Source organism: Pongo abelii, chromosome 15, assembly GCF_028885655.2.
Source record: "Pongo abelii isolate AG06213 chromosome 15, NHGRI_mPonAbe1-v2.0_pri, whole genome shotgun sequence".
NCBI lineage: Eukaryota > Metazoa > Chordata > Mammalia > Primates > Hominidae > Pongo > Pongo abelii.
Window position 1 is genome coordinate 96848362 of NC_072000.2, and position 24261 is coordinate 96872622.

Genomic DNA, 24261 nt, shown 5'->3' on the forward strand with positions numbered 1-24261 from the left:
GTGGTTACAAGTATCAAAACTAGCTAGATCTTGGTTTCAGCAGGAAAGGGGACTTTATGAGAAAGATACAGAGGTGTTTCCTGGAGCCAGGGCAGAGGTGCGGATGAGTCTCAGGACAGCTGGAACCAGGAAACATGATCGGGCAGCTCCTATCTCCCCATGCTCGCCTCTGTCCCTGATTCATCTCCTGACCTTCAGAGCTGCTCTGCTGCTTCTGCCTCTCCTCTTGATTTCACAGTTTTAGCCACATGCACGCCGAAATTGGTTCCAATTTCAGCATCCTCAGGGACAAGCTCTGATTGACTCAGTCTGATTAGAACTACCCTTGGGCTAGTCACAGGCAGGAGCACAAATGTGCCTGGGAGAAATGATCCCATCTCATCAGGGGAGCTGGGCTGGTTCTGCCAGAGGTGTCCCGGGATTCTTACTGAATCAGAACTGTTGTACCCAGGCACCTCTGTAGGCACCATCAAAGCCCGGGACAGTTTTCAAGGCTGTCCAAGCCTCTTCACCTTGATCAAGTGCAACTGGGTTCTCTTAACTTTTCCATTCCAGTAATGTTTCCTGGTGATCTGGTCTCTTGGCATAAGTTCAGGAAATATCTAACTTCATCAGCATAATATGTGGGGCTTCTTTGCTGCTAATGAGCTTTCAGATGGTGATGATCACATTCATTATGTGGGATTTTAAAAATATGTTATGTTCACATTATCTTTTCCTGATTCTGAGGGGGCACTTGTAGCCTCCCATACATTTAATATGTGTTGAGTTCTGCCATGAGTCAGGGGCTGGGCTGGGGGCTCTGCTGTCTTCCACAGCCATGCAAGAATCCAGCAGGCCCCTGCCTGCAAGGGGCTTCCAGTCTAGCTTCAGAACTCATACAAGTGACTTTCTTCCAAGCCAGACATTGAAAGCTTTGGGCTGACAGCTCCATGCCACATTTGTTTTGCTGTTGGTGGTGGTGGTGTTTTCTTTTGAGATAGAGTCTTGCTCTATTGCCCAGGCTGGAGTGCAATGGTGTGATCTCTGCTCACTGCAACGTCCACCTCCCGGGTTCAAGCGATTCTCCTGCCTCAGCCTCCCAAGTAGCTGGGTTTATAGGCACCCGCCACAACGCCTGTCTAATTTTTGTGTATATATATAGTAGAGACGGGGTTTCACCATGTTGGCCAGGCTGGTCTCGAACTCCTGACCTCAAGTGATCCACCCACCTTGGCCTCCCAAAGCACTGGGATTACAGGCGTGAGCCACCGTGCCCGGCCTATATTTGAAACTGTGTCTGTATTGATATACCCTGGTAGTAATGGTGAGATGTGCCATTTACTGAGACTCTTCTATTGACAAATAGTATCATGTTCCCAAGTCCCCAGTGTACTGTTGTCACCCCCATTTTACAGTAAGGAAATAAGGCTCATGAGGACTGCTCCCCCAGTGACCCACAGCTGATGAGCTAGTAAACTGGATTTGAACCAGGTCAGATGCCAGACCTTTAATGTTGCTTGCCTTGTCTTTGACCTTTGGGCACTGCGCTTCAGAATGCAGAGCAATTAGGTAACAAGGCAGTAACCAAAATGCCCAATTGTGCAGAGCAGGCTGTTAGAATAAGACGGTGTACCACCACCTGCTAATTGTATGGTCCACACTGGTGCAGAAGGCACCAGGAGCTGTTACCAGCTGTGTTTGCAACCCAGCCAGGAGAGGTAGAGATGGTGGATTCAAGTAGTAAGGCTGTGGGTCAACTTTGGTAGAGTTTCAATAATTCATAAATTCTTCAAAACCAAAGCAGTTACACAAGGGAGAGATCACCATGGGCTGGTGGGGTTAACGGCTTTTCAGAAGAGTCAGAACATTGGGGAGGCTGAAGAGAGGCCAAATAGATGGAAGGCTGGGAGTTGAGAGGGTTGCACAGCACTAGCAATGGTGTCATTTAAGAAATCATTGCCTAATCGAACAGAAACCAGCACGAGCACCATGGAAGGTTTCCATGCCGTGACCATGACCTACAGGAATATTTTATACACATACCTGGAAATATAAAAAGGAAACCAGTTTCCTGGAATAATACTGAACTCTCACTATGTACAGGAACTCTATTTTCTACTTTTTTAAAAAAGAAAATGCTGGTTGCCCTTCACTAAATTGATTTCACCATCCTCTCCTGGATCTCACCCAACAGTTGAAAAACATAGCAATGGAACAGGTCAGTTGAAGCACTGTTTGTTAGGAAACAATGGTGGGCCGTGACACTGGCCACGTGGGTGGGGCCAGATGGGGTGGATGTTGAAACCGGATGCAAAACCCATAGCAGGCAAGAAAAAGACAAATACCTCATACAATTTGGTGTCTGGGAACATGTGAAAATTATCCTCCTACTGTGGCATTTGTATATACCCGCAAAGACGTTCCTGGGCATTTAAGCGTCCAGGGTTACAGTTCCCCAAAGCGAATTCTTCCTCTACATACGGAGTTTTCTGTCAATTCTAGAAATGCCTTAGGCCTTCCTCAGCAACCTAGATGAGTTGGGATGTGGACTCACCAGAGAAGAACCTAGAATTTTGGACAAACCAATCAAGGCAGGAAAACTTTTGGCCATTTGTACAGGGACTACAAGCTACAGAAAGGTGTATTTAGAGAAAGATCCAGAAAGAGACATATGGATTTGCTTACTTCAAGCTAACCGTATTCTCTTGGCTAATTATTATAAGCAGCTGATTTTTTTTTTAGTAAAAATACTTGTAATGATTTAAGAAGATTCTAGCACAAATAATACAGAGCAAACACAGCTAGTGCCAGTCTACTTTGCAATTTTTAAAATTGAGATATAATTTATATGCCATAAAATTTGCCCTTATAAACTAATTTGTGGTTTTTGCTATATTCACAGAGCTGTGCAGCCATCACCAATATATAATTCTAGAATATTTTTATTATCCCACTTTCATAGTCCCATGAGCATCACTGCCCATTCCTCTTCTCTTCCATCCCCTGGCAACCACTAATCTACTTTCCATCTCTATGAATTTCCTATTCTTGACATTTTATATAAATGGAATCTATCAATATATAGCCTTTTGTGTCTGATTTCTTTCAGTTTGCATAATGTTTACAAGATTTGTCCATGTGGTGCCATGTATCAGTACTTCATTCCTTTTTATGGCTGAATAATATTCCTTTGTATTTATATGCCACATTTTGTTTATCCATTCATCACTTGGTTAATATTTGGATTGTTTTCATTTTTTGCTGTTATAAATAGTGCTGCTGTGAACATTTGAGTAAAAGTTTTTGTGTGGACATATGTTTTTATTCCTTTTGGGTAAAACTAGGTGTAGAATTTCTGGGTCAAACTCTTTGAGAAAGCGTCAGACTGTTTTCCAAAGCAGGTGTACCACTTTACATTCCTATCAGCAATGTATGAAGGTTCCTATTTTCCCACACCCTCACCAATACTTGTTATTTATGTTTTTTATTCTAGTAATACTTGTGGCTGTGAAATCGTCTTGAATTAGATTTTCCTAATGACCATTTTCTTTGGAGAACTGTCTATTCAAACACTTTGCCTTTTTTAAGAAAATTGGGTTTTTTAAATTGTTGAGTAGTAAGAGTGCTTTATATAGTTTGGACAATAGACCCTTATCAGATATATTATTTGCAAAATGATTTTTTTCCATTCAATAGGTAGTATTTTCACAGTCTATCTTTTCCTTTTGTTGTTGTTGTTTTTGTTGTTGTTGTTTTGTTTTTCCAGACAAGACCTCACTCTGTTGCCCAGTGCAATGGCAATCATAGCTCACTGCAGCCTCTAACTCCTAGGCTACAGCAATCCTCCCACCTCAACCTCCCAAGTAGTAGAGACTAAAAGGCCATCATGCCCAGCTAGTTTTTGTATTTTTTGTAGAGATGAGGTCTCACTATGTTGCCCAGGCTAGTCTTGAACTCCTGGCCTCAACCAGTCCTCCCACCTTGGCCTCCCAAAGTGCAGGATCATAGGCATGAGCCACTGTGCCCAGCCTTTCTTTCTTTTTTTTTTTTTCTTTTTTTTTTTTTTTTTTTTTTGAGACAGAGCCTTGCATTGTCTCCCAGGCTGGAGTGCAGTGGTGTGATCTTAGCTCACTGCAATCTCTGCCTTCTGGGTTCAAGTGATTCTCCTGCCTCAGCCTCCCAAGTAGCTGGGATTACAGGCATGCGCCACCACACCCGGCTAATTTTTGTATTTTTAGTAGAGACAGAGTTTCACCATGTTGGCCAGGCTGGTCTTGAACTCCCAACCTGAGGTGATCTGCCCATCTTGGCCTTCCAAAGTGCTGAGATTACAGGCATGAGCCGCTGTGCCCAGCCCCAGCCTCACTTTCTTAATAGTATTCTATGAATCACAAAAGTTTTTAATTTTGATAAAATATAATTTACTTATTCTTTTGTTGCTTGTGATTTTGGTGTCATTTAAGAAATCATTGCCCAATCCAAGGTCATAAAGAGTTGTGCTCATGTTATTTTATAGTTGTAGCTCTTATATTTAGGTCTTAATCATTTTTTAATTCAATTTTTGTGTATGGTATAAGATAGAGCACCAGTTTCATTCTTTTGCCTATGGGCATCCAGCTGTCTCTGCACCATTTGTTGAAAAGATTACTGTTTTCCTGTTGAATTGTCTTGATACTCTTGTCAAATATCAACATATTAAATGCCTGGGTTTATTTCTGGACTCAAAATTTTATTCCATTCTTATGCCAGTAAATGTCGAGTCCATAAATAAACCCTTAAATATCTGGGTTTATTTCTGGACTCAGAATTTTATTCCATTCTTCCAGTAGCAGTCTCTCCTGATTACTGTAGCTTTGTCCTAAGTTTTAAAATCACAGTGTGTAAATTTCCCAGCTTTGTTTTTTTTTTTTTTTCCAAGATTGTTTTGGCTATTTGGGGGTTCCTTATATTTTCATATGAATTTTAGTCTCAGCTTGTCAATTTCTGCTCAGCTACCTGGGATTTTGATAGGGATTGCACTGAATGTATACATAAGTTTGGGGAATATTACCATCTTAACCATTTTAAGCCTTCCAATTCATAAACAGGATTTCTTCTCATTTATTTAGGTCTTCTTTAATTTCTTCCAATGATGTTTGGTAGTTTTCAGCATACAAATCCTCTACTACTTTTGTCGCATAAATGTTAGGTTTTTAAATTTTTTGATGGCATTGTACATGGAAATTTTTTCTTAATTTTATTTTTGAATTGTTAATGTATAAAAACACAACTGAATTTTGTAAATTTATTACATATCTTACAAACTGGCCAAACTTGTTTATTAGTTCTAATAGTTTTTAATGGGTTCCTTAGAGTTTTCTATATACAAGATCATGTCATCTACAAATAGGGATAGTTTTACTTCTTCCATTCCAATCTGAATCACTTTTATTTATTTTTCTTGCCTAATTTTCTTGGCTATAATCTCTAGTTCAGTGTTGAAGGAGTAAGAGCAGACATCTTCATCTTGTCCCTGATTTTGCAGTGAGATGGGGAAGGGAGGGTTGTAATAGCTTTCAATCTTAATCGTTAAGTGTAAGTGCTAGCTGTGGGTTTTCCATAGATGCCCTTTACCCAGTTGAGAAGGTTCCCTCAGTTCCTAGTTTGTTGAGTATTTTCATCATAAAAGAGTGTTGAATTTTGTCAAATGTCTTTTCTGTGGCAGTTTAGAGGATTGTGTAGTTTTACCCTTTATTTTGTTAACGTAATGTTTTACGTTGATTGAATTGTGTATGTTAAATCAAGTTTTCATTCCTGGGATAAATCCCACTTGGTGGTGGTGTATAATCCTATCTATATGTTACTGGATTCCAGTTTGCTAGAATTTTGTTAAGGATTTTTGCATCAGTATTCATAAGGGATATTGGTCTGTAGTTTTCTTTACTCTTGATGTCTTTGTCTGCTTTTGGTATCAAAGTAATACTGGCTTCATAGAATAAATTGGGAAGTGTTCCCTACTGTTCTATTTTTTGAAAGAGTTGGCAAAGGAGTCATGTTAATTCTTCTTTAAACATTTGGTAGAAGTCACCATGAAGCCATATGGTCCTGGCTTTACTTTAAGGGAAAATTTTAAATTGCTGTTTCAATCTTCTTTTAAATCTATTCAGATTTTCTATTCCTTTCTTAGTCAGTTTTGGTAGTTTGTACCTTTGTAGAATTTTGTCTGTTAGGATTGTTTGTAGTATTCCCTAATAATTTGTTTTATTTTTGTAATGTTCATAGTGATGTCCCTGTTTTATTCCTGATTTTAGTAATTTGAATCTTCTCTCTTTTTTTCTTGGTCAGTCTAGCTAAAGGTTTGTCAATTTTATTGATCTTTTCAAAGAGGCAACTTTCAATTTCTTTGATTCTTTGTATTTTTTTAATTTTCTATTTCATTTATTTTCACTCTAACCTTGATTCTTTTCCTTCCCTCTGCTTTCTTTGGACTTTATTTGCTCTTCTTCTTTTATTTTTTGTAAGGAGAAAGGTTTGGTCATTGATTTGAGATCTTTCCCTTTTTTAATATAGGTATTTTACAGCTATACATTCCTCTCTAAGTACTGTTTTCAGTATATCTCAAGTTTTAGTATGTTACATTTTTTTGATTCATCTCAAAGTATTTTCTATTTTTTTGTGCTTTCTTATTTGACCCTTTATTTAGGAGTATGTTATTTCATTTCCCATGTATTGGTGAATTTTCCAGTTTTTCTTCTGTTATTGGTTTTTAATTCTGTTCCATTGTGGTTGGAGAACAGGAGATTATCTCCTGTTCTAGGGTTTGTGGTTGTTACTCTTTATTATTGTTGCTTGTTTAGTGACTTTTCTAAACTAATTCTGTAAAATTCATATTCTTTGTTGTGTGTGGCCACTGAAGTCTCTGCTAGGTTAGCCTAGAGGTCAGCTAATGATTAGACAGAGAATTCCCTAGGTTCCTGGATCCAATCGATCTCCCAGTCTTTGCCAAGGGACTCTGTATGTGTTTTGGGGCATGCCTCCAACACTTGGGCGGGTAGTTCACAACTCCGCAGTAGCCTTTCCTTCTTATTTGCACAGAGCCTCAAAGTTAGGCAGAGGTGAAAGCTTACAGCAGTCTCGAGTCTTTCCTGAGCATGTGAAGAACCCTGGGCACAGCCCTGTGCATGCTTATGGTCTGTTAGATTCTCAGAGATATCTAGGAGCTTTTCAAAGCCCACTGTGGATGTCTCATTTCCCAGCTTTTCCTTTTATGCTTTTTGGTTAACCTATTTGTCCCAGCTGTCATATGCCACTCCCAGCAACATGATTTAATAATTGCCTCTAATTGTTTTTGACAAACACCTCCAAGAAAAAAGCCATTCACAATGGGTAAGCTCAGATTCTGGTAAAATAAAGACAGCCTTGAAAGTGGAGTCTTCTAAGAAACCACCAGACAGGTCAAATAATAACAATTCTATGGGAATGAACTTGGGAGGTCCTCCAACCTTGTTCTGCCCCCTCTTGTGGCTGCTAGCCTGCTGTTTTTCAATGTGGTTGCATGCTGCTAGATTTCAAGGCTACTCCAGACCTGGCAAGAAGGAATAAAAATAGGGAAAGTTAAAACTCCACAGAGTTCACTGTTCTTACTAAGGTCTAACTGATTTTTTTAAATAGACATTCCCTGGATTGCTGCAAACCTTAGGTTAATTCCAGAGCCCTGAAAATGTTGATTCTGACAGTTTTTTGCTGTTGTTCTCAATGCTTCTACAAAAAATAAAAATTGCAGAAGTCCTTCCTCCACCATTTCATTGACGAGCAGGCCAATTTTTAACCTGCTTGTGCACACCTATATTCAGTGGCTTATTAAGGAAACTATGCTTACACTCAATGGCTTATGAGGCCTCTTTTCCTCCATTGAATTGTTTCTGGATTCCCTTGTTAGGGGCCAGTGAGATCTGGACTGCCAGCCAGGGCACACATTTAGTCTTGCACCAGTCTTGACTACATGACCTTGGGACAAAGGAGCTGAGATTTCCAAAGCACCTGCTGTGTGCCAGGCCCCGTGTGCTGGGTGTTTTATGTACACTCTGTCACATCATTCTTGCAACAACCAAGAAGGAGATAACTTTCTCATATAACAGATGAGGAAACCAGTAAGATGCAAAGCACTTAGCACTGTGCCTGCAGCACATGGCAAATGCTGGATGTGTTGATTATTGCTGCCCTGTTGTTGTTACATCTAAGCTATTATTGTCAGAGGAGGAAGTAGAGCTGGGATTCTCAAGGTCCTTTGGCTTCCAGCCCAGGGCTGTCTGTCTCCAAAGCCCAACCATAACTCACATCCCCATTCCAGCTCCTCTGGGTGAGTCTGTTCCCACTCAGCCTCACTTTCCTTATCCTGTCAAATGAAGGATTTGGAATGACTTAAGTTATTCAAGCAACAAACACTTACTGAATTGTCTTGCCACTTCCAGGGTGACATTATGGAGTTCTGTGATTCTGCAAGGTCAGTTGCCTAGAGTCACATCGGTGGCATTCTCTTATTTAGCTTGAAGACTAAACCGACAGGTAGACTGGCAGGTGTGTTACCCAGTGTCTTTCTCTCCCCCTCCTTTCTCGCTCTGCCCCTTCACCCTGCAGAGGCCAGAGGGGACAAGGTCAAGTGGGTGTTCACCTGGCCCCTCATCTTCCTCCTGTGCGTCACCATTCCCAACTGCAGCAAGCCCCGCTGGGAGAAGTTCTTCATGGTCACCTTCATCACCGCCACGCTGTGGATCGCTGTGTTCTCCTACATCATGGTGTGGCTGGTGAGTGGGGGGAGCAGGGGGTGGACTGTGTGCACAGACAGGGAGAGGTGGGGAGCTGGGTTCAAGGCTAACCACAGGTACTGCTGTGCCACCTTTGGGCAAGTCACTGGCCTCACTGACCACAGCGTATTTCTCAGTAGAAAAGGGTTTGAATGAGGTGCATGACTTTGTGCCAGGTACCCGGATTGCAGAGACACAGCACAGTGCCTGCCTTTGAGTGTGAGGGAAGGAGACCAACCTTTGCACAGGTAGCCTAAATCACACTGTTCTGGTGTTATAGGCAGAGCAATATGACAGGTGGATGATCACCAAGCCCCCTTGGTTTCCAGGGTCCCAAGGGAATGTGAAGGAAGGAGACTGGAGTCAAAGGAGATGAGGTTGAACATAAGGCAGCTTGTTCCATGCTGCTGCCCAGGAATGCTCCTCCCCCCACCGATGCGCTGGTGCTGGTTTAATCACTTCATATAAACTCTTTCTTATCCTCATAACAACCCCATGGGATGGGTGCTATTATCTCCATCTAACGAATGGGGGAAATCGAGGCATAGAGAAATTGAGTAATTTCCCCAAGGTTACATAGTTAGTGAGTGCTAGAGTTAGGATTAGGACCCAGGTATTGATCTCCTAAGCCCATGATCTCAACTACTACCGTAAGCTGCCTCTCAGTTTGCTACTGGACTTTTCAGATTTCGTTGGATGGGAGTTTTGCAGGCAGAGAGGCATTGGTGTAGCTCCTCATAAGCTCCTATAGCCATACAGGACAAGTCCCCATATAAACCTTTCATCGGCTGGGCTGGGCTGGATCAGGCCACACAGGAGCCTCCTTTCCCACTCTCTGTGTACCACCTAATGGGGTCCCTGCTTCTCCTCCTCATTCCCAGGAGCAAAGAGAGGGGAAGCGGTTCCAGCATGGCTGCAGTTCTGTTGATTGTGAAACTCACTCTCGGCCCCTTACACCCTAGTGGTTAGCATCGAGTCCCTTTATTCTCCTCCTAATGCCTGACACCAGCAGCAGAGAAGGCAAGCGATCTTGACATGAGAGACAGCAGGGTCAGTAAACATTCCATGCTGGCCCAGGGGCCACCTTTCTCTTAACTCCAGAGAAACTGTGTCGTTTGGTGGGGAACAAAGGATCCTGGATCACATGAGAACAGCACTGAATCCTAGTCCTACCCCTTGCAAACCACGGAAGCTGGTGACTCCCTCTATGAAGTGGGGGTGATCATCGCTCTCTTACAAGGCCATTGGGAGAATGAAAAGCACATTCTAGGCACTTGGCCAATCCTGTCTCTTCCCTCTCCCAACCCAATCACACCTCCCCCCATCCCTCCCAGCGCATTGCTGGAATTCTAAACAGTGTATGGGAGCCATTTTGCCTGTGCTTTCCTGAAATCCCACCCTTTGGCCGGCTCCCTCACCTCAAATGCTTCCTCAGGCTGATCAGAGACCTGCCCTAGCCTCTGTGAGTGTCCTTACTCATGCAGCAGCCTTCCTGTCCCTGTGGCAGAGCCTCCCCAAGACACCAGCTGGTGGAAGGCGCTGCCCCCAGCCTGCTCCCTTTCTCCCTTTCTCCTGGTACCTGCTTAGAGCTCTGTATCCCAAAAGGAAGCTCAGGAGGGACTCTGTGATTGTGTTTTAGTGAATGAAACAAGTCATGTAACTCAGGAGGGACGGAACCACTCCAAGCCTCCAGGACTCCAGCATCTGCCCCAGCCCCAGGCACTCACACTTAGAACACCCTGGCCTTGGTTCAGCTGAATGGGGGACATGGGGACACTTGAACATTCAAGTCCCCCAGGACCTCATGCATGTCCCTCCTGACCACTCCCTTTCATACCCTACTCCCAGCCCAAAACAGTTTGGTTAGACCGTGTCAGAAGCATCCAGTAGTTAGCCACTTATTGAAACCAACAGCCAATTAAGGGTGATTACCTGGTAACAGTCAGATGATCATGAGCATTGCTGAATAATACACAGTTTGGCCACTGAGTAGTGTGATTTCTTATAGTGCCCTTCTTGTGTTGAATTAGTGTTGTGTGCATTATACCCAGTTTCAACCTAATCTTGCTTCATCTTGTTGAAGCATTGTGATTTGAGTTTGCAGCACGGCTGGTTGCTCATGACAGTAAATATTAGCCATTTTCACCATGAGATGCAGCAATGCCGTTTCCATGCTTCCATGATGAAGATTAAAGTCCCCACAGCCCACTCCATATGGGGGATGGGGAAGATCTGGAATTAGTTACTGTCTAAACTCCCTAGAGACTGGGTGTGGTGGCTTACACCTGTAATCCCAGCACTTCGGGAGGCCAAGACAGGAGGATCACTTGAGCCCAGGAGTTCAAGACCAGCCTGGGCAACATAGTGAGACCCTGTGTCTACAAAAAATTAAAAAATTAGCCAGGCAGGGTGGCATGCACCTGTAGTTGCAGCTACTCAGGAGGCTGAAGTGGGAGGATTGCTTAAACCTGAGAGGTTGAGGCCACAGTGAGCCATGGTCAATCCATTGCACTCCAGCCTGGGCTGTGGAACAGAGCAAGATCCTGTCTCACAAAAAAAAAACAAAAAACAAAAAAACCTCCCTAGAAAAAGATGACAATCAGAGATAATGAAAACTGTGCCTTGAGTGAATTGGATTTGCAATTTTTAATTTTTCTGAATAAAATTAAAGGCCAGTTCATCTTTACATTTTAAAGAAAGGATCCAGTGATTTCTCTTACTGAAGTATATTCCCAAAACAACATTACAAGTAAAAAAAAAAAAGTATTTCATGACATTTGAGTGGGTGTGAGAATCAGGAAGATCAAATTAATGAATATGTGAAATTCTTCTTTAGTTACAGAAAATAACCATATGATTAAATTAGTTCTGCTAATTATCAGTGAGACAGGACACTCCAACCCCCACCACCTTGATGTATAAACCCCACCCTTGTTTCTTAAACCAGGATCATGGGGTCACCGGAACCACTTTACTGGGGCACTCTTACCTATGGGTTTGAACTTCAGATAGCCTCAGTTTGGGGGAGTAGAATGGCCTTGACGGTAAAATTCTGTAAAGAAGACAGTGCCCATGGTAGCCTTGATCTCTGCTTATGCAAGATGTGCCCACCTAAGCACCCTGTGCTTACTTTCCCTATGTCCTGGTGAGGCTCCAGCAAGCAGTGAAGCCCCACCTGTCCATCCTCTACACCCCCCCCTTTTATTAATACATCTCTCACCCCCAAGACTTTGGAAGAATGATTCTTGAATATCAGTGTCAAAAGGGAGAGGCTTTGGAAGTGGATTGTCCATTTCCCCAGAACGCTTGTGCAGTTGGGGAAACTGAGGACCAAAGAGAAGAAATGACTTCTGTAAAGTCACGCAGATAGTCAGGGCAGAGCCAAGACCAGCCGCCAGGGCCCTGGACTTGAATCTGCTTCCCTGTCTGAAGCCTGAGTGTTGGAGGGCTCAGCGGGCCTGGGCATGGAGTCCAGGGTAAAGCAGGGTTCATGTGGCATCCCTGGTCCTGAGCACTCTGGTATGTGCACACTCCAGACCTTCCTTCCTTCCATCCTTCCATGCTTTGGCTTCTTAGCCTTATAGTTCAGTGGGTTTTGTTTTGTTTTGTTTTGTTTTAAAAGAGGCAGCCCCAGTAATTCTAAAATAACTGTTTCCTATGCTTACAGTGTCTCTAATACTAGGAATATTTCTTTAGTCCACACATTGTTGGTTGAGAGTTCATGTCTCCACCCCGCATTCTGCAGGTGACTATTATCGGATACACACTTGGGATCCCGGATGTCATCATGGGCATTACTTTCCTGGCAGCAGGGACAAGTGTTCCAGACTGCATGGCCAGCTTAATTGTGGCGAGACAAGGTATGGATTATGCCTCAGCCCTCATAGTCATGCAGTGCAGGCCGCTGTGTCCTCATCCCTGCCTGACTTATAGTTGACCAAGTTGTGGCTCTTATGACTGGCAGTTGTCAAGTCCTGCTATGGAGAAAAACTGCAACATCTAGAAAGCATCATTTATTAGATTCCATTCACGGAGAGAATGCTACCAAGATGAACTCCTCCAGACCTCTATCTAGATGCTTTTGCTAGAGTGGTTGTATAAAAACAAAAATGTTCTGAGGTCAGCAGTCAATGTGAGATTGAACAGAGGCCAAACCCAGACTTTATACAGCAAATGAGCTAATAACAAGAAACATTCTGGTCCCAGAAAGGCAAAGCACTGGCATCCTATACATCCAACTCCCCCATTCTTCTTCTGACCTCTAGAACGTATGTAATGTTTTGGTTTGTTTGGTGGTGTTTGTTTTGGGCTTACTACGTGGCATGGGCTGAGCAACACAAGGAGTGAGTGTATGAGCTTTGATGGTGGAACAAAAGAGCTGTAACAAGTGCAGGTTTTACTGACTTCTCCTTTTCTGCTAGCAAGGTAGCATCCCAGCATGGACACCCACAGATCTTCCTCACAGCACAGAGTTTGAAAGTGTAGGGATGGGGATGGGTGAATAATGGCGTAAAATCTCACAGGAGACAGGAGAAGAGAACAGTGCCCAAAGAGAAAGGTTGGCTTTGGGAAGAGGGACAGGACGTGTTATTCCTCCAAGATAAAGGGTTGATTGGTTGGTTAGAGAGTTGCACCTGAGAAACCATGAGGTGAGGGAAAGGAAGAGTGGGAGTACGTTTGCTGGTCGGCAGGGCCCTGACAGAGAATGGGGACAGTTAGGGACAGCAGCTGAGGGAGGAATGGAATTTAACTGAGTGACCTTTGATGTGAGCATGTTAGTTCCCTAGGGGAGTCATAACAAAGTGCCACAACGGGGTGCCTTAAAATGACAGAAGTTCATTGTCTCACAGCTCTGGCAGCTAGAAGTCTGAAAGTCAGGTGTCAGCAGGGCCATGGTCCCTTGAAGGCTCTAGGAGAGGACCCTTCCTTGCCCCTTCGTAGCTTCCAGTGGTCGCGCAATCCTTGGGTCTCCCTGGCTTGTAGCTGCATCACTCCAATCTCTGCCTCTGCCTTCACACCGCATTCTTCCCTTGGTATGTCTGTGTCGACTTCCTCCTCCTGCTCCTCCTCCTCCTCCTCTTCCTCCTCCTCTCCTTCCTCCCTTCCTTTCCTCCTCCTCCTCCTCCTTCTCCTTCTTCCTCTTTTTTTCTTTTTTTTTTTGTGATGGAGTCTCACTCTGTCACCCAGGCTGGAGTACAGTGGCGTGATCTCGGCTTACTGCAGCCTCTGCCTCCCGGGTTCAAGCAGTTCTCTTGCCTCACCCTCCCGAGTAGCCAGGACTACAGGCACTCGCCATCACACCCAGCTAATTTTTGTATTTTTAGTAGAGACAGGGTTTCACCATGTTGGCCAGGCTGGTCTCAAACTCCTGGCCTCAAGTGATCCACCTGTCTCAGCCTCCCAAAGTGCTGGGATTACAAGCATGAGCCACTGCACCTGGCAGACTTCCTCCTTCTTATAAGGAGACCAGTCATCAGATTAGAACCCACCCTAATTCAGTATGACCTTACCTTAATTTGAGTACCTCCTCAGAGACCCTATTTCCAAATAAAGTCACATTCACAGGTTCCAGATGGACATGAATGGGGGCAGGGTACTCAGCCCAGTACAGTGAGTACAAGGAAAGCTGGTGAGCACCGGGGTCCTGGCCGATGTTCAGCGACATGAACTTGGTGGGATTCAGTCATGCCGGCTCCAGCGGTGCACAGATGACAAGTTCATCCCTACCCAGAGTCAGCTGGGTGGACACAGTGGAAGGTCAAGGGACAAGGGAATGTGCAGTTTAAACAACTGGCCCTGGAGTTCAGGCTAGGGAGGGGTGTTAGGGTGCTGGAAGTTTAAGGGCTTGCAGGAGTGGGGAGTGTCCCAATAAGATCAACAAAGGGTCTCTTTTAGGACCAAGGGACAGATGGGGCTCTCAAGCAGCACATCATCTCAGAGTGGGTACAGCGAAATGTGGAAGTACAGAAACTGAGGAAGGGTGAGGCCGGGGTGGAGGGTGCGTAATTGTCCTCAGGGTAACATTGATATGATTGAGAGGGACTCCAACAAACGTGGTTAAAAATAGCTTCCTGGCTGGGTGCGGTGGCTCGTGCCTGTAATCCCAGCACTTTGGGAGGCCGAGGTGGGCGGATCACCTGAGGTCAGGAGATCAAGACCAGCCTGGCCAACATGGTGAAACCCCGTCTCTACTAAAAATAAAAAAAATTAGCCAGGCATGGTGGCGCACACCTGTAATCCCAGCTACTCAGGAGGCTGAGGCAGGAGAATCACTTTAACCCAGGAGGCAGATGTTGCAGTGAACTACTGCACTCCAGCCTAGGCAAAAGAGGGAGACTTCATCTCAAAAAGAAAAAAAAAATAGCTTCCTGATGACAAAAGATCCAGGAACCCCTGTTCAGAGCCTGCTGCACAAACCAGGAGGCTGTGCAGCATGTGCTCTAACCAGAGGCACCATATCCGGGCCTCCCTCCAGACCCCCGGCACAAAGCATGGTCCTAGCCCCAAGCATCGGCTTGACCTGGGAGCTGATGAAATGCAGACTCCCAAGCCCTGCCCCAGACCCACTGAATCAGAATCTGCATTTTCACAAGACCCCCAGGTGATTCCTGTTCTCACTAAAATTTGAGTTGCACTGCCCTAGAAGTCCTCAAAGGCTCACACAGCTGCCGGCAGCCCCGTTTGTGCAGAGCGGGAAGTCCACCAAACCTGAGACCCGCTCATCCCCTCCTCTGCAAACTCAGGCACCTTCCTACCCGCCTGACCTGCCGGACTGCCTGCCGTTTCACCAGGTGCAACTAACTGGGCCACAATAGTTGCTGCATGTTCCCGCATCTTACCAGACACTGAGAGACCAGAAGGCCGGGTTCCCAGAGACGCCACTCCTAACAGGACTAAGCTAAGAGATTTTGAAGTCACTCAGAGAAGTGCCTGGGGCAGGCTGGGAGGAGGAGTATAAGGGGTCAACAGATGACAGCAACAAGCAGGGGACGAAGAGGTGACCTAGCTATGCAACATAGGTGGGCTGGCAGTCGAACAGAGATGGGCCACCTGTGTGGGTGCCGATCTGCGCTGGCTGCCGTGTGTGCCAGCTACCAAAGCAATGTTGTGGTTCTAGGCATTTGCGTTTCAGGTTTGTTCATTCCAAAAACATGCGTATGTGTGCCAGGTTAGGACAGTGGTGTGGAAGTATGGCTAAGTGGCCGGGTTAGGGCAGATTCCAGCCAGTACAAGTCTTACTTATAAAAGTTTGCTTTCTTAATTATATGCCTCTCCAGTTACTGACTTCCTGATTGTGTGGCTAGCTGGATACTGGACAGCTGGACAGGAAGGGGAAGGACGAGGACATGGGCCCCAGCCTCTGATGTGCTTCTAGCCTGGTTGGGGAAAGAGAGCTCACCCTTAGAAACTACCAGGGCATAAAATCCAATATCCTATGATTCCCAGGCAGGGTCGTGGGTGCTGTTGCCTGGGTCCCAAATATGCTTCAAGGCTTGGTAAAAAGGATGCTGTACCAGGTGACCTTGGGCCGCCTGCAAACTGTGCCCTTGGGCACATCCCAAGCCTCAGTTTCATCTTCTGTCACGTGAGGTTATGCCCCACTCCGGCCTCCAGCCCAGGGTAGCTGGGTACATGAAGTGAGGTGCAGTGGCTGGGAGTCCTCATAGAACATCAGCTGACGAGCCTGGCAGGAGAGATCGTGAAGGGCCCGCGTGCATCTGCTAGGCTGTTGTTCCCACAAACGGGGTGCCGTAAACAACGGAAGTGTATTGTCTCGTGGTTCCGAAGGCCAGAAGCCTGAAGGAGAATCTGTCCCAGGCCCCTCTTGCCTCTCTGTCCTTGGCTATCTTCATCTTTGCCCAGGTTCTCCCTGTGTGTCCAAATTTCTCCTTTTTATAAGGACTCTTGTGTCCTGAAAGAACCTCCTTAAAAACAACTAAAACCAAGAACTTCTGGGGCTGTTCACACATTGTTCAAGTCACCCCAAGATCGTTCTGGCACGCTGAGCTGAACACCGCCATCTTTGTTCATTCTCTCTCTAACGGGCAAAGCAGGATCATCGAGTTGAAAAGTTGTAAATAATGAGTATATTTATTCCGCTATTTATTTTTTTAATAACTGTGACCTCCTGCACTGCAAATGCTGTGTGACATGAGATTCTTAGCTTAATAAAACTGTCATTAAATTTGAATGAATTGATGTTATTGGTTACTGAACACTGGCATGAGTTTATTTTTATTGTGAAGAAAAAATCCAGTCATATTGGATTAAGACCCTAAAGACCTCATTTTAACCTGTTACTTCTATAAAGACCCTATCTCCAAATAAAGCCACATTCTTAGGTACTGAGGGTTAGAACTTCAACATATGAATTTGGAGGGTCACAGTCAACCCATAATAGTCCCCTTTAGGCTTCAGGAAGGGCATGGATCTGAGGCCTTATGAAAAGGTTTAGAAATGTAAGGTCCTTGCAGAAGGAATTCCTTTCCAAGGAATGGCACTGATAGAACAGTTAGGAGAAAGAATACAGGCTTCTGGTGATCTGCTCTTATAAAATAAATGTGTTGTTGTCCCCTGCAGGCCTTGGGGACATGGCAGTCTCCAACACCATAGGAAGCAACGTGTTTGACATCCTGGTAGGACTTGGCGTACCGTGGGGCCTGCAGACCATGGTTGTTAATTACGGATCAACAGTAAGTTCCTCTCACCTTGAACAGATGTGTTTTACCCAGAATGATAGTGGTGTTGGCCCAGTTCCAGCCAGAGGCTCTGGGAGATGACCTCCTCTTCTCCTTGGCACTCAGACACCCATTTTCCATAGCGGCTTCTAGAGCACCTTAGGGATGTCTGCACTTCCACTCCTCACCTCAGCCCGCTGGCGTGCCTCTCCCCATCCCAGGCCGTCTCCTCAGTTGAGCAGGGTCGTGACTTGAATCTATATTTTCCTGACCCTCCACGACCATGTGGTCACCTGTAAACACCTGTGTTTTCCTGATGAGGGAATGCATTGGCCCAGGCACACTAGGATTTCTGGATGGATTGGCTCTGAGCAGTCAAGAGACTCAGGGCACGTGTGTTTGATTTTCCAGGTGAAGATCAACAGCCGGGGGCTGGTCTATTCCGTGGTCCTGTTGCTGGGCTCTGTTGCTCTCACCGTGAGTCTTTACAATTCCAAAACAGATGCCTCATGCATACTTGATGTCATCTGATTCCGCCTCGTCACTTACGTGACTCTGAACACCCCTGTCACTTCCCTTGGTAATGAAGGATAAAGGCAAGAAAATGTAAACGTTCATAGACACACCCAAGTCCAGTCTTTGCCAGGAGCATTGGCACCCTCGCTGTGCTTTTCCTGAGTACATAAGAGGTCCCCAGAGGAAGCGAATTGCATTTCCTTTCTTGCTGCCTGTTCCAGTTCCTCTCTAGTGCCAGTAGGACAGAGATCCTCCCCTGCGCATCTGAGCTGACAAATGGGAGGCATGACATCCCTCAGGATGGCACGTCGGAATAATCGAGGCCTCCCTACCCCATGTGCCCAGGTCTGTGCTGAGCACTTGACTTCAGCGTCACTTTATTCTATCCTTACAACCACCCGATGAGGGAGGTGCTGTCATTCCCATTGCAGAAGAAATCGGAGCTCAGGGGTTAACTTTCCCAAGGTCACAGAATTGGGCAATGGCAAAGCTAGGATTTGAACCCAGGTTGGTCTGTCCTTAGGGAACTCTGACTTTTTACCCGCAATGCTCCAGTGAGGTTCCTGGGATCCAGTCCCAGGAAGCCTTGATTGAGGGACAAGGAGGAAGGGAGTGGAAGGAAAGGTAGAAGGATCAGGGAGGAATGTAAGATAATTCTGTGCTTTAACCCTCTACCCCAAACACACACACACACACACACACACACACACACACACACACAGAGACAGAAAGATGGCTCAAGCAGACATTTGCCCAGCCAGGGGTCCATAGGAGCCTTGGAAATTGTGCTAAGGAGACAAGGGAAAAGACCATGGTTCCACGCTCTGAAGCACAGGGGTCATCCAGCTAAAGCCCGCGTTTGTCTCTAGAGAAGGCCTGGGCAAGGAGGACAACATGCCTACGACCAGCCGGGAGGAAATGACGTGCCTGCCTGGGGAGGGCCGGTCCCATGAGGGCGGCTGCTGTGTGTCCCTGAGTCAATGCGGCTAGGACAGACTCGCCCTTTCATGGGGCAAGTCTAAGCCCTCTAGGGCTTATTCTGGTCAAACTGAGGATCATCCTACAGCACCCCGCTGTACTTGCCCACATTCTGCAGAATGTTCTAGGCTTCCCCACACAGGTGTCGCTTTCCAGTAGAAATGCCTCTTGTATTTCTTTGCCCTGCAAGCCCAGTTCCGCACTCTGTCCTCCCAGGTCCTCGGCATCCACCTAAACAAGTGGCGACTGGACCGGAAGCTGGGTGTCTACGTGCTGGTTCTCTACGCCATCTTCTTGTGCTTCTCCATAATGATAGAGTTTAACGTCTTTACCTTCGTCAACTTGCCGATGTGCCGGGAAGACGATTAGCACTGAGTCGCGCCCCTGGGAGCTGATCTGGACACTCTGTGACACTGGCGTCCTCCTCTCCCCTCCTTCCCCCACCACAGGTCTCTCCTGCATAGGCAGCCACTGTCCGTTCTTTCACACACCGGAAGGAAGAGCCATCGTGGTCTTTGTCTGGTCACAGGCCAGGCTGCTGGGCATCCTCCTCCTCCTTGGAGTTCCGCCCCTGCAAGGCTGGATTTGGGGGCCATTATCTGAGCAGCTTCGAAGACCCCTGAGCTGCCAACTACGGAGATGTGCCAAGCATCTCATCTCTCCTGCACACTTTAGTCAGAAGGACTTCTGCATGCAGTTTGTCTTTCTGTTCTGCAGGCAGCCTCAGAAATGAGGTCATTTGTGAGCACAAGATCTCATAGGGCCCTTTTCCTGGAAAAACTGGAAGAATGAAAATAATTTTTTTCTGTGGAAGAGAGAAAATGAGTGAATATTCTTCTCACTTTTATTGATGCATTCAGAGAATAAGCAATGAAATATTAAAAAATGAAACATCATATAGGTCATCATACTTGAAAACTATCATTCCATATGAAAGGATCATGATACACACCAAAAAAGCAATGATCGTAAAGACACAAATCCTCTGTACGCCGTCTTGCATTGGCACTGAGGTGTTTGGTTTGGAATAGGGAAAAAGGTAAGAGACTGACGTGGAAAGGTGCTAACTCAGAGACTGGAGATTATAGTTTACAGCTGTACTTTCCAGATCTTCTATGTGACACAATGCACTGTCCTTGTGGGTTTGTCAATTATTTGTTAATGCTCTAGTTTCAAAACCACCCTGTTGAAAGTTCCAGTTATTTATATGCCCAACAAATTTCATAGCCTGCTGAACTGGACTGAGTGTGTCAGAAGTGCTGGTTAATGACGAGAAGAGAGATTGCCTGAAAAACAACAAACTGCTTTCTGGTTAGCTGAAGGCAAGTGTGAAAATCATAATTTAGAATATTTAGAGCTAAGCTTCTGGAACCACGTAGTTTACTACACGTGACAGGCCAAGAATGGGAGGCTGACTCAAAACTAGATAGAAAAATATAAAATAATTTTCGACCACTTGATAGCTCTCAAATATATATTTAAAAGATTTATGAATACAAACCATTTATGGTTTATGGTTTCTAAAAAAGAAAGCACAATTAATTTTATAGAGAGGTTTTTTATTTTTTTAATATTTCTATTGCAAAAGTCTATCCGATTTGATGCACTTTGAATATTGAGATATTTTGCACGGATGAATGTATGGGAACTACCCATGATGATGTAAGAGGAAAGAACATTTTTTTGTGATTCACCAGACATCACTTTAAACTTGGTGATGAGTTTAAATCCAGTAGCTAATCCCTTCCTGAGACTCAAAGATCGTGACCCTGGTTGGAATTTCTGACTGTGCTCTTTAGGGCCTCCTGAGTTTCAAAAGGAGGAAGTGTTCGTGCTTGTGTCCCTTAAGTTCCCTGTTGCATGAGCCTGCGACAGGACCTCACCCCCACCACCAGGCTTCTATTTGGGATTCACGTCAGTATTAGTATCGTAGCTACACCAAGTTCAGGCTTCTCTTTTTGTTTTTTTACCTAGAAATTGGGCTCAGTGGTCTTCAACTTGAGGATGAGGGTGATTTTCCTAAGAAATCAGCAAAGAGGGAAGGCAGGGACCCTGCAGATTCACCAATATAAACTAGCTGCAGGGATTTCAGAGCCCTTGGGACCACTCTGTCCCCTTAATAGCTAAGTTCTCCTGGTTCCTCCGATCTTACAGGCTCATCCAGGTTCCAAAGTGCTTCTGTCTCTGTTTTGATTCTCCAAACTGCTCTGTGATGTACGTAGGGATTATTCTCCCCACTTAACAGAAAGTAGTGTCTTGGAGAGGTCAAGGGTCTCTAGTTCAATGGCCAGTCATAGCAGAAGGGAGGCCAAGCCCCAGTCCATCACCCCTCCCAGGCCAGCCTCTGTAAGTTGGCCATACTTGGGGAGTGAGTGTGGGTATGACTTTACCTTCCTGGTTAGTTCTTACTGTTTGAGTCAAAACCTCATCAATATATCATTGACTCCTGGGTTCCTCAGGTCATTTCCTAATATCTGTCCCTATCCAATGCCTCTATTTTTTCTTGAAAAAAGGACCAAAAATTATTTTTAGCTATGACAAGGCACAGGCCACGTGGCCCTTGATGGTGTCCCTGCTGGTTTTCAATTCTCTGAAGCCTTGTGTAGCTTTCAGAGCACACGTATCCTAATTACCCTCCTCTTCCTCAGCAGAACACATTTGAGATTCTAAATGGATACTGTTAGTCTCTAAAGTTGCAGTTAGAAACTAAAATAATGTTTTTTAATATGTAATATGCTCCTCTTGGCTAATTTTCTTTTGACTTTAACGTGCCAATGTAACTTCCTTTAAAGGATCTATGCATTTATTAAATCTAGAAAACTATATGTACACTGTAGGTGGAAAATTCTCTTTTTTAACTAAATATTTTTCCATCACAAGTTTAAAGAATTGCATGATTAATTAGGCTTTCATTTTTAAATTATGCTTTCATCACTACGCAGGATTACTTTATTTTATTCCCAAAGCTCATTAGCATGGGATAATTACTCTGCTACAGAAATAGGCAGTTTAAAAAAATGAATTTAGCTCTTCTCATTGGGGGCAGAAAAGAAAAAAAAAACACAAACCATTGCACTCAGATGGAAAATGCCTATAGACACAGGAGCAGGTGGTTCCTGTGGACTTCTGGTTTGGAATTTTGCCTCACCAGGTCAAGTGTGGTTAGGGTGGAAGGTGTCCAGTATCTTGAGAACCTGGCCCTAGAGGAAGGTTCTGGGTCAGCTGCAATGAGAGACTGGTGATAAAGGGCACGATGGGCAGGACACAGTCCTCGCCTTAACCACCCCATCCTTCCTATTACCCACAGTCTGCTGGCCTTCATGCCTCTTCCCCTTGTCACCTGTGTCTCCTCCTTATGCACAGAGCTGGCTGCCCTTCTGAATTTTCTTTTCTCTTTTTTTTTTTTTTTGAGACAGCATCTCACTCTGTCACCCAGGCTGGAGTGCAGCGACGCCATCTTGGCTCACTGCAACCTCCGCCTCCTGGGTTCAAGCAATTCTCGTGCCTCAGCCTCCCGAGGCTGTAGCTAGGATTACAGGCGTGCGCTGCCACACCCAGCTAATTTTTGTATTTTTAGTAGAGATGGGTTTTCACCATGTTGGCCAGGCTGGTCTCAAACTCCCGACCTCAGGTGATCCACCCACCTTGGTTTCCCAAAGTACTGGGATTACAGGTGTGAGCCACCGCACCCAGCCTGCCCTTGTGAATTTCCACCTGCTCCTTACCCCTCACCTGTTAGGACTGTTTCTTGCTTTTGCCCCTGTCGGTCCCCTGCCTTAACAGACCCAAGCAGCTGATAATGCACCAAGCTTCCCTGACCAGGTGGGGTGTGTGTATCACCCAAGGGCAGTCCTGCAGACCCTGACCAAAGCCCGTTCCTGGGTGGCCCAGGGTCCAGGTTTCTTCCACCTGCTCTTCCCTGTTAATGGGGATTTGCAAGCCTAATCGCATCAGCAGGAGCCCATCTCTCAGAGAAGCCCGACTCCCCAAGCAGACCGGGATTTCGGGAAGGGTGTGGGGGGTGTCGTTGCTGGATACCCGTCTTTCTGCCTGTCCTTTCTCCTCTCTGAATCCTGGGGCCCCTCTCCCTCCTTAAAGCTGGGGTGGACAGAGGGGCGGGAGAGGGACAGGAAAGGATCAGAGTTCATCCCCCCTGGGAAAAAGCAAGAGCGAATGAATTCCAGCGCCAGCGGCTGAGGCTGCCTTCCGTGCCTTCCCTCCATGGGGATCAGGCGAGTGGGGCTTAGGAAACTGGAACTGGGAAGGTTCTGTTGCCACACTTTGGAACTTTCCCCCTGGGATTCAGCAGTTGAGAAGCAGAGACCTTTCTGCCCTGGGTGAATGGGTCCTTTGGGGAGGGGTTGGTCTTTTGTCTCACATCCCCATCTTTCCTTTCCTTCTGGGCCATGCTTCTCCCTGGCTGGAAAAAGGTGGCTGTGCTGTCCCTGTGATCCACTCTCAGCAAATGCGTGTGACTCAAATAAACAAAGAACTTACCTGTTAGAGTGAAAATCCTCAGGAGATTGTACCCAAATGCCATGCTTTAAATATTCATGGTCTCTCTAATGCCCTCCAGATGTGATTTCCATGGGAACCATCCTCCGCTGGGGGCAGTTAGCAGGAGTACGTGGGGCACGTGAGGTGGTCCTCCTCTCAGCACACCGTGCCCATAGAAACTTCTAGAAATTTCTGAAAATGCTCTGTGGGCAGCTCTTGGGTGGCAGTAAGTCCATCAACCCCCACCTACCCCTGAGCCTGAAGCGCTGCCCTTGCTCTCTCTTTATGTGTGTGCACCTGAAGGATTTCCTGGTCTCTGCAGCTCATCCTGTGAGCCCCTCAAGCACAAAGCCTCCCTTGGGGCTTCTCAAAGCATGGAGAGGGGCCCTTCCTGTCCTTTGGGAAAATCTTCCCCACTGTGTCAGTTATATGGGAACAAGAGTGAGGGGGTCTTTCTCTAGGCCTGTGCCACAGGACAGAGAACACGGGATTCTGCTGTTCGCTTTGAGCCACAGCCTTTACCAGCCCGGCTTGTGTGGGGGGCCCCTTCGCCTTGCTGCAAAGAGCTGTTCCCCAAAGGGCATATCCACACGGAACAGGTTTTAAAAAGGCTTTTTTTTTTTTTTTTTTTTGAGACAGGGTCTCGCTCTGTCACCTAGGCTCGAGTGCAGTGGTGCCATCTTGGCTCGTTGCAACCTCCACCTCCTGGGTTCAAGTGATTCTCCCACCTCAGCCTCTCTGGTAGCTGGGACTACAGGCATGCGCCACCATGCCCAGCTAATTTTTGGATTTTTAGTAGAGAAGGAGTTTCACCATGCTGGCCAGGC

General features: G+C 45.8%; 1 protein-coding gene across 1 annotated transcript in view; it reads left to right on the forward strand.

Annotated features, from left to right (window-relative positions):
• SLC24A4 (solute carrier family 24 member 4) overlaps positions 1–24058 on the forward strand; it is a 175615-nt gene extending 151557 nt beyond the window's left edge. Inside the window, exons 13-17 of the mRNA XM_002825038.6 lie at positions 8599–8765; positions 12511–12625; positions 17346–17458; positions 17855–17920; positions 19154–24058. Coding sequence (XP_002825084.5) covers positions 8599–8765; positions 12511–12625; positions 17346–17458; positions 17855–17920; positions 19154–19306 — 614 coding nt within the window. The 3' untranslated portion in view covers positions 19307–24058. The remainder of the gene's footprint in view (positions 1–8598; positions 8766–12510; positions 12626–17345; positions 17459–17854; positions 17921–19153) is intronic.
• The last annotated feature ends 203 nt before the right edge of the window (positions 24059–24261 follow it).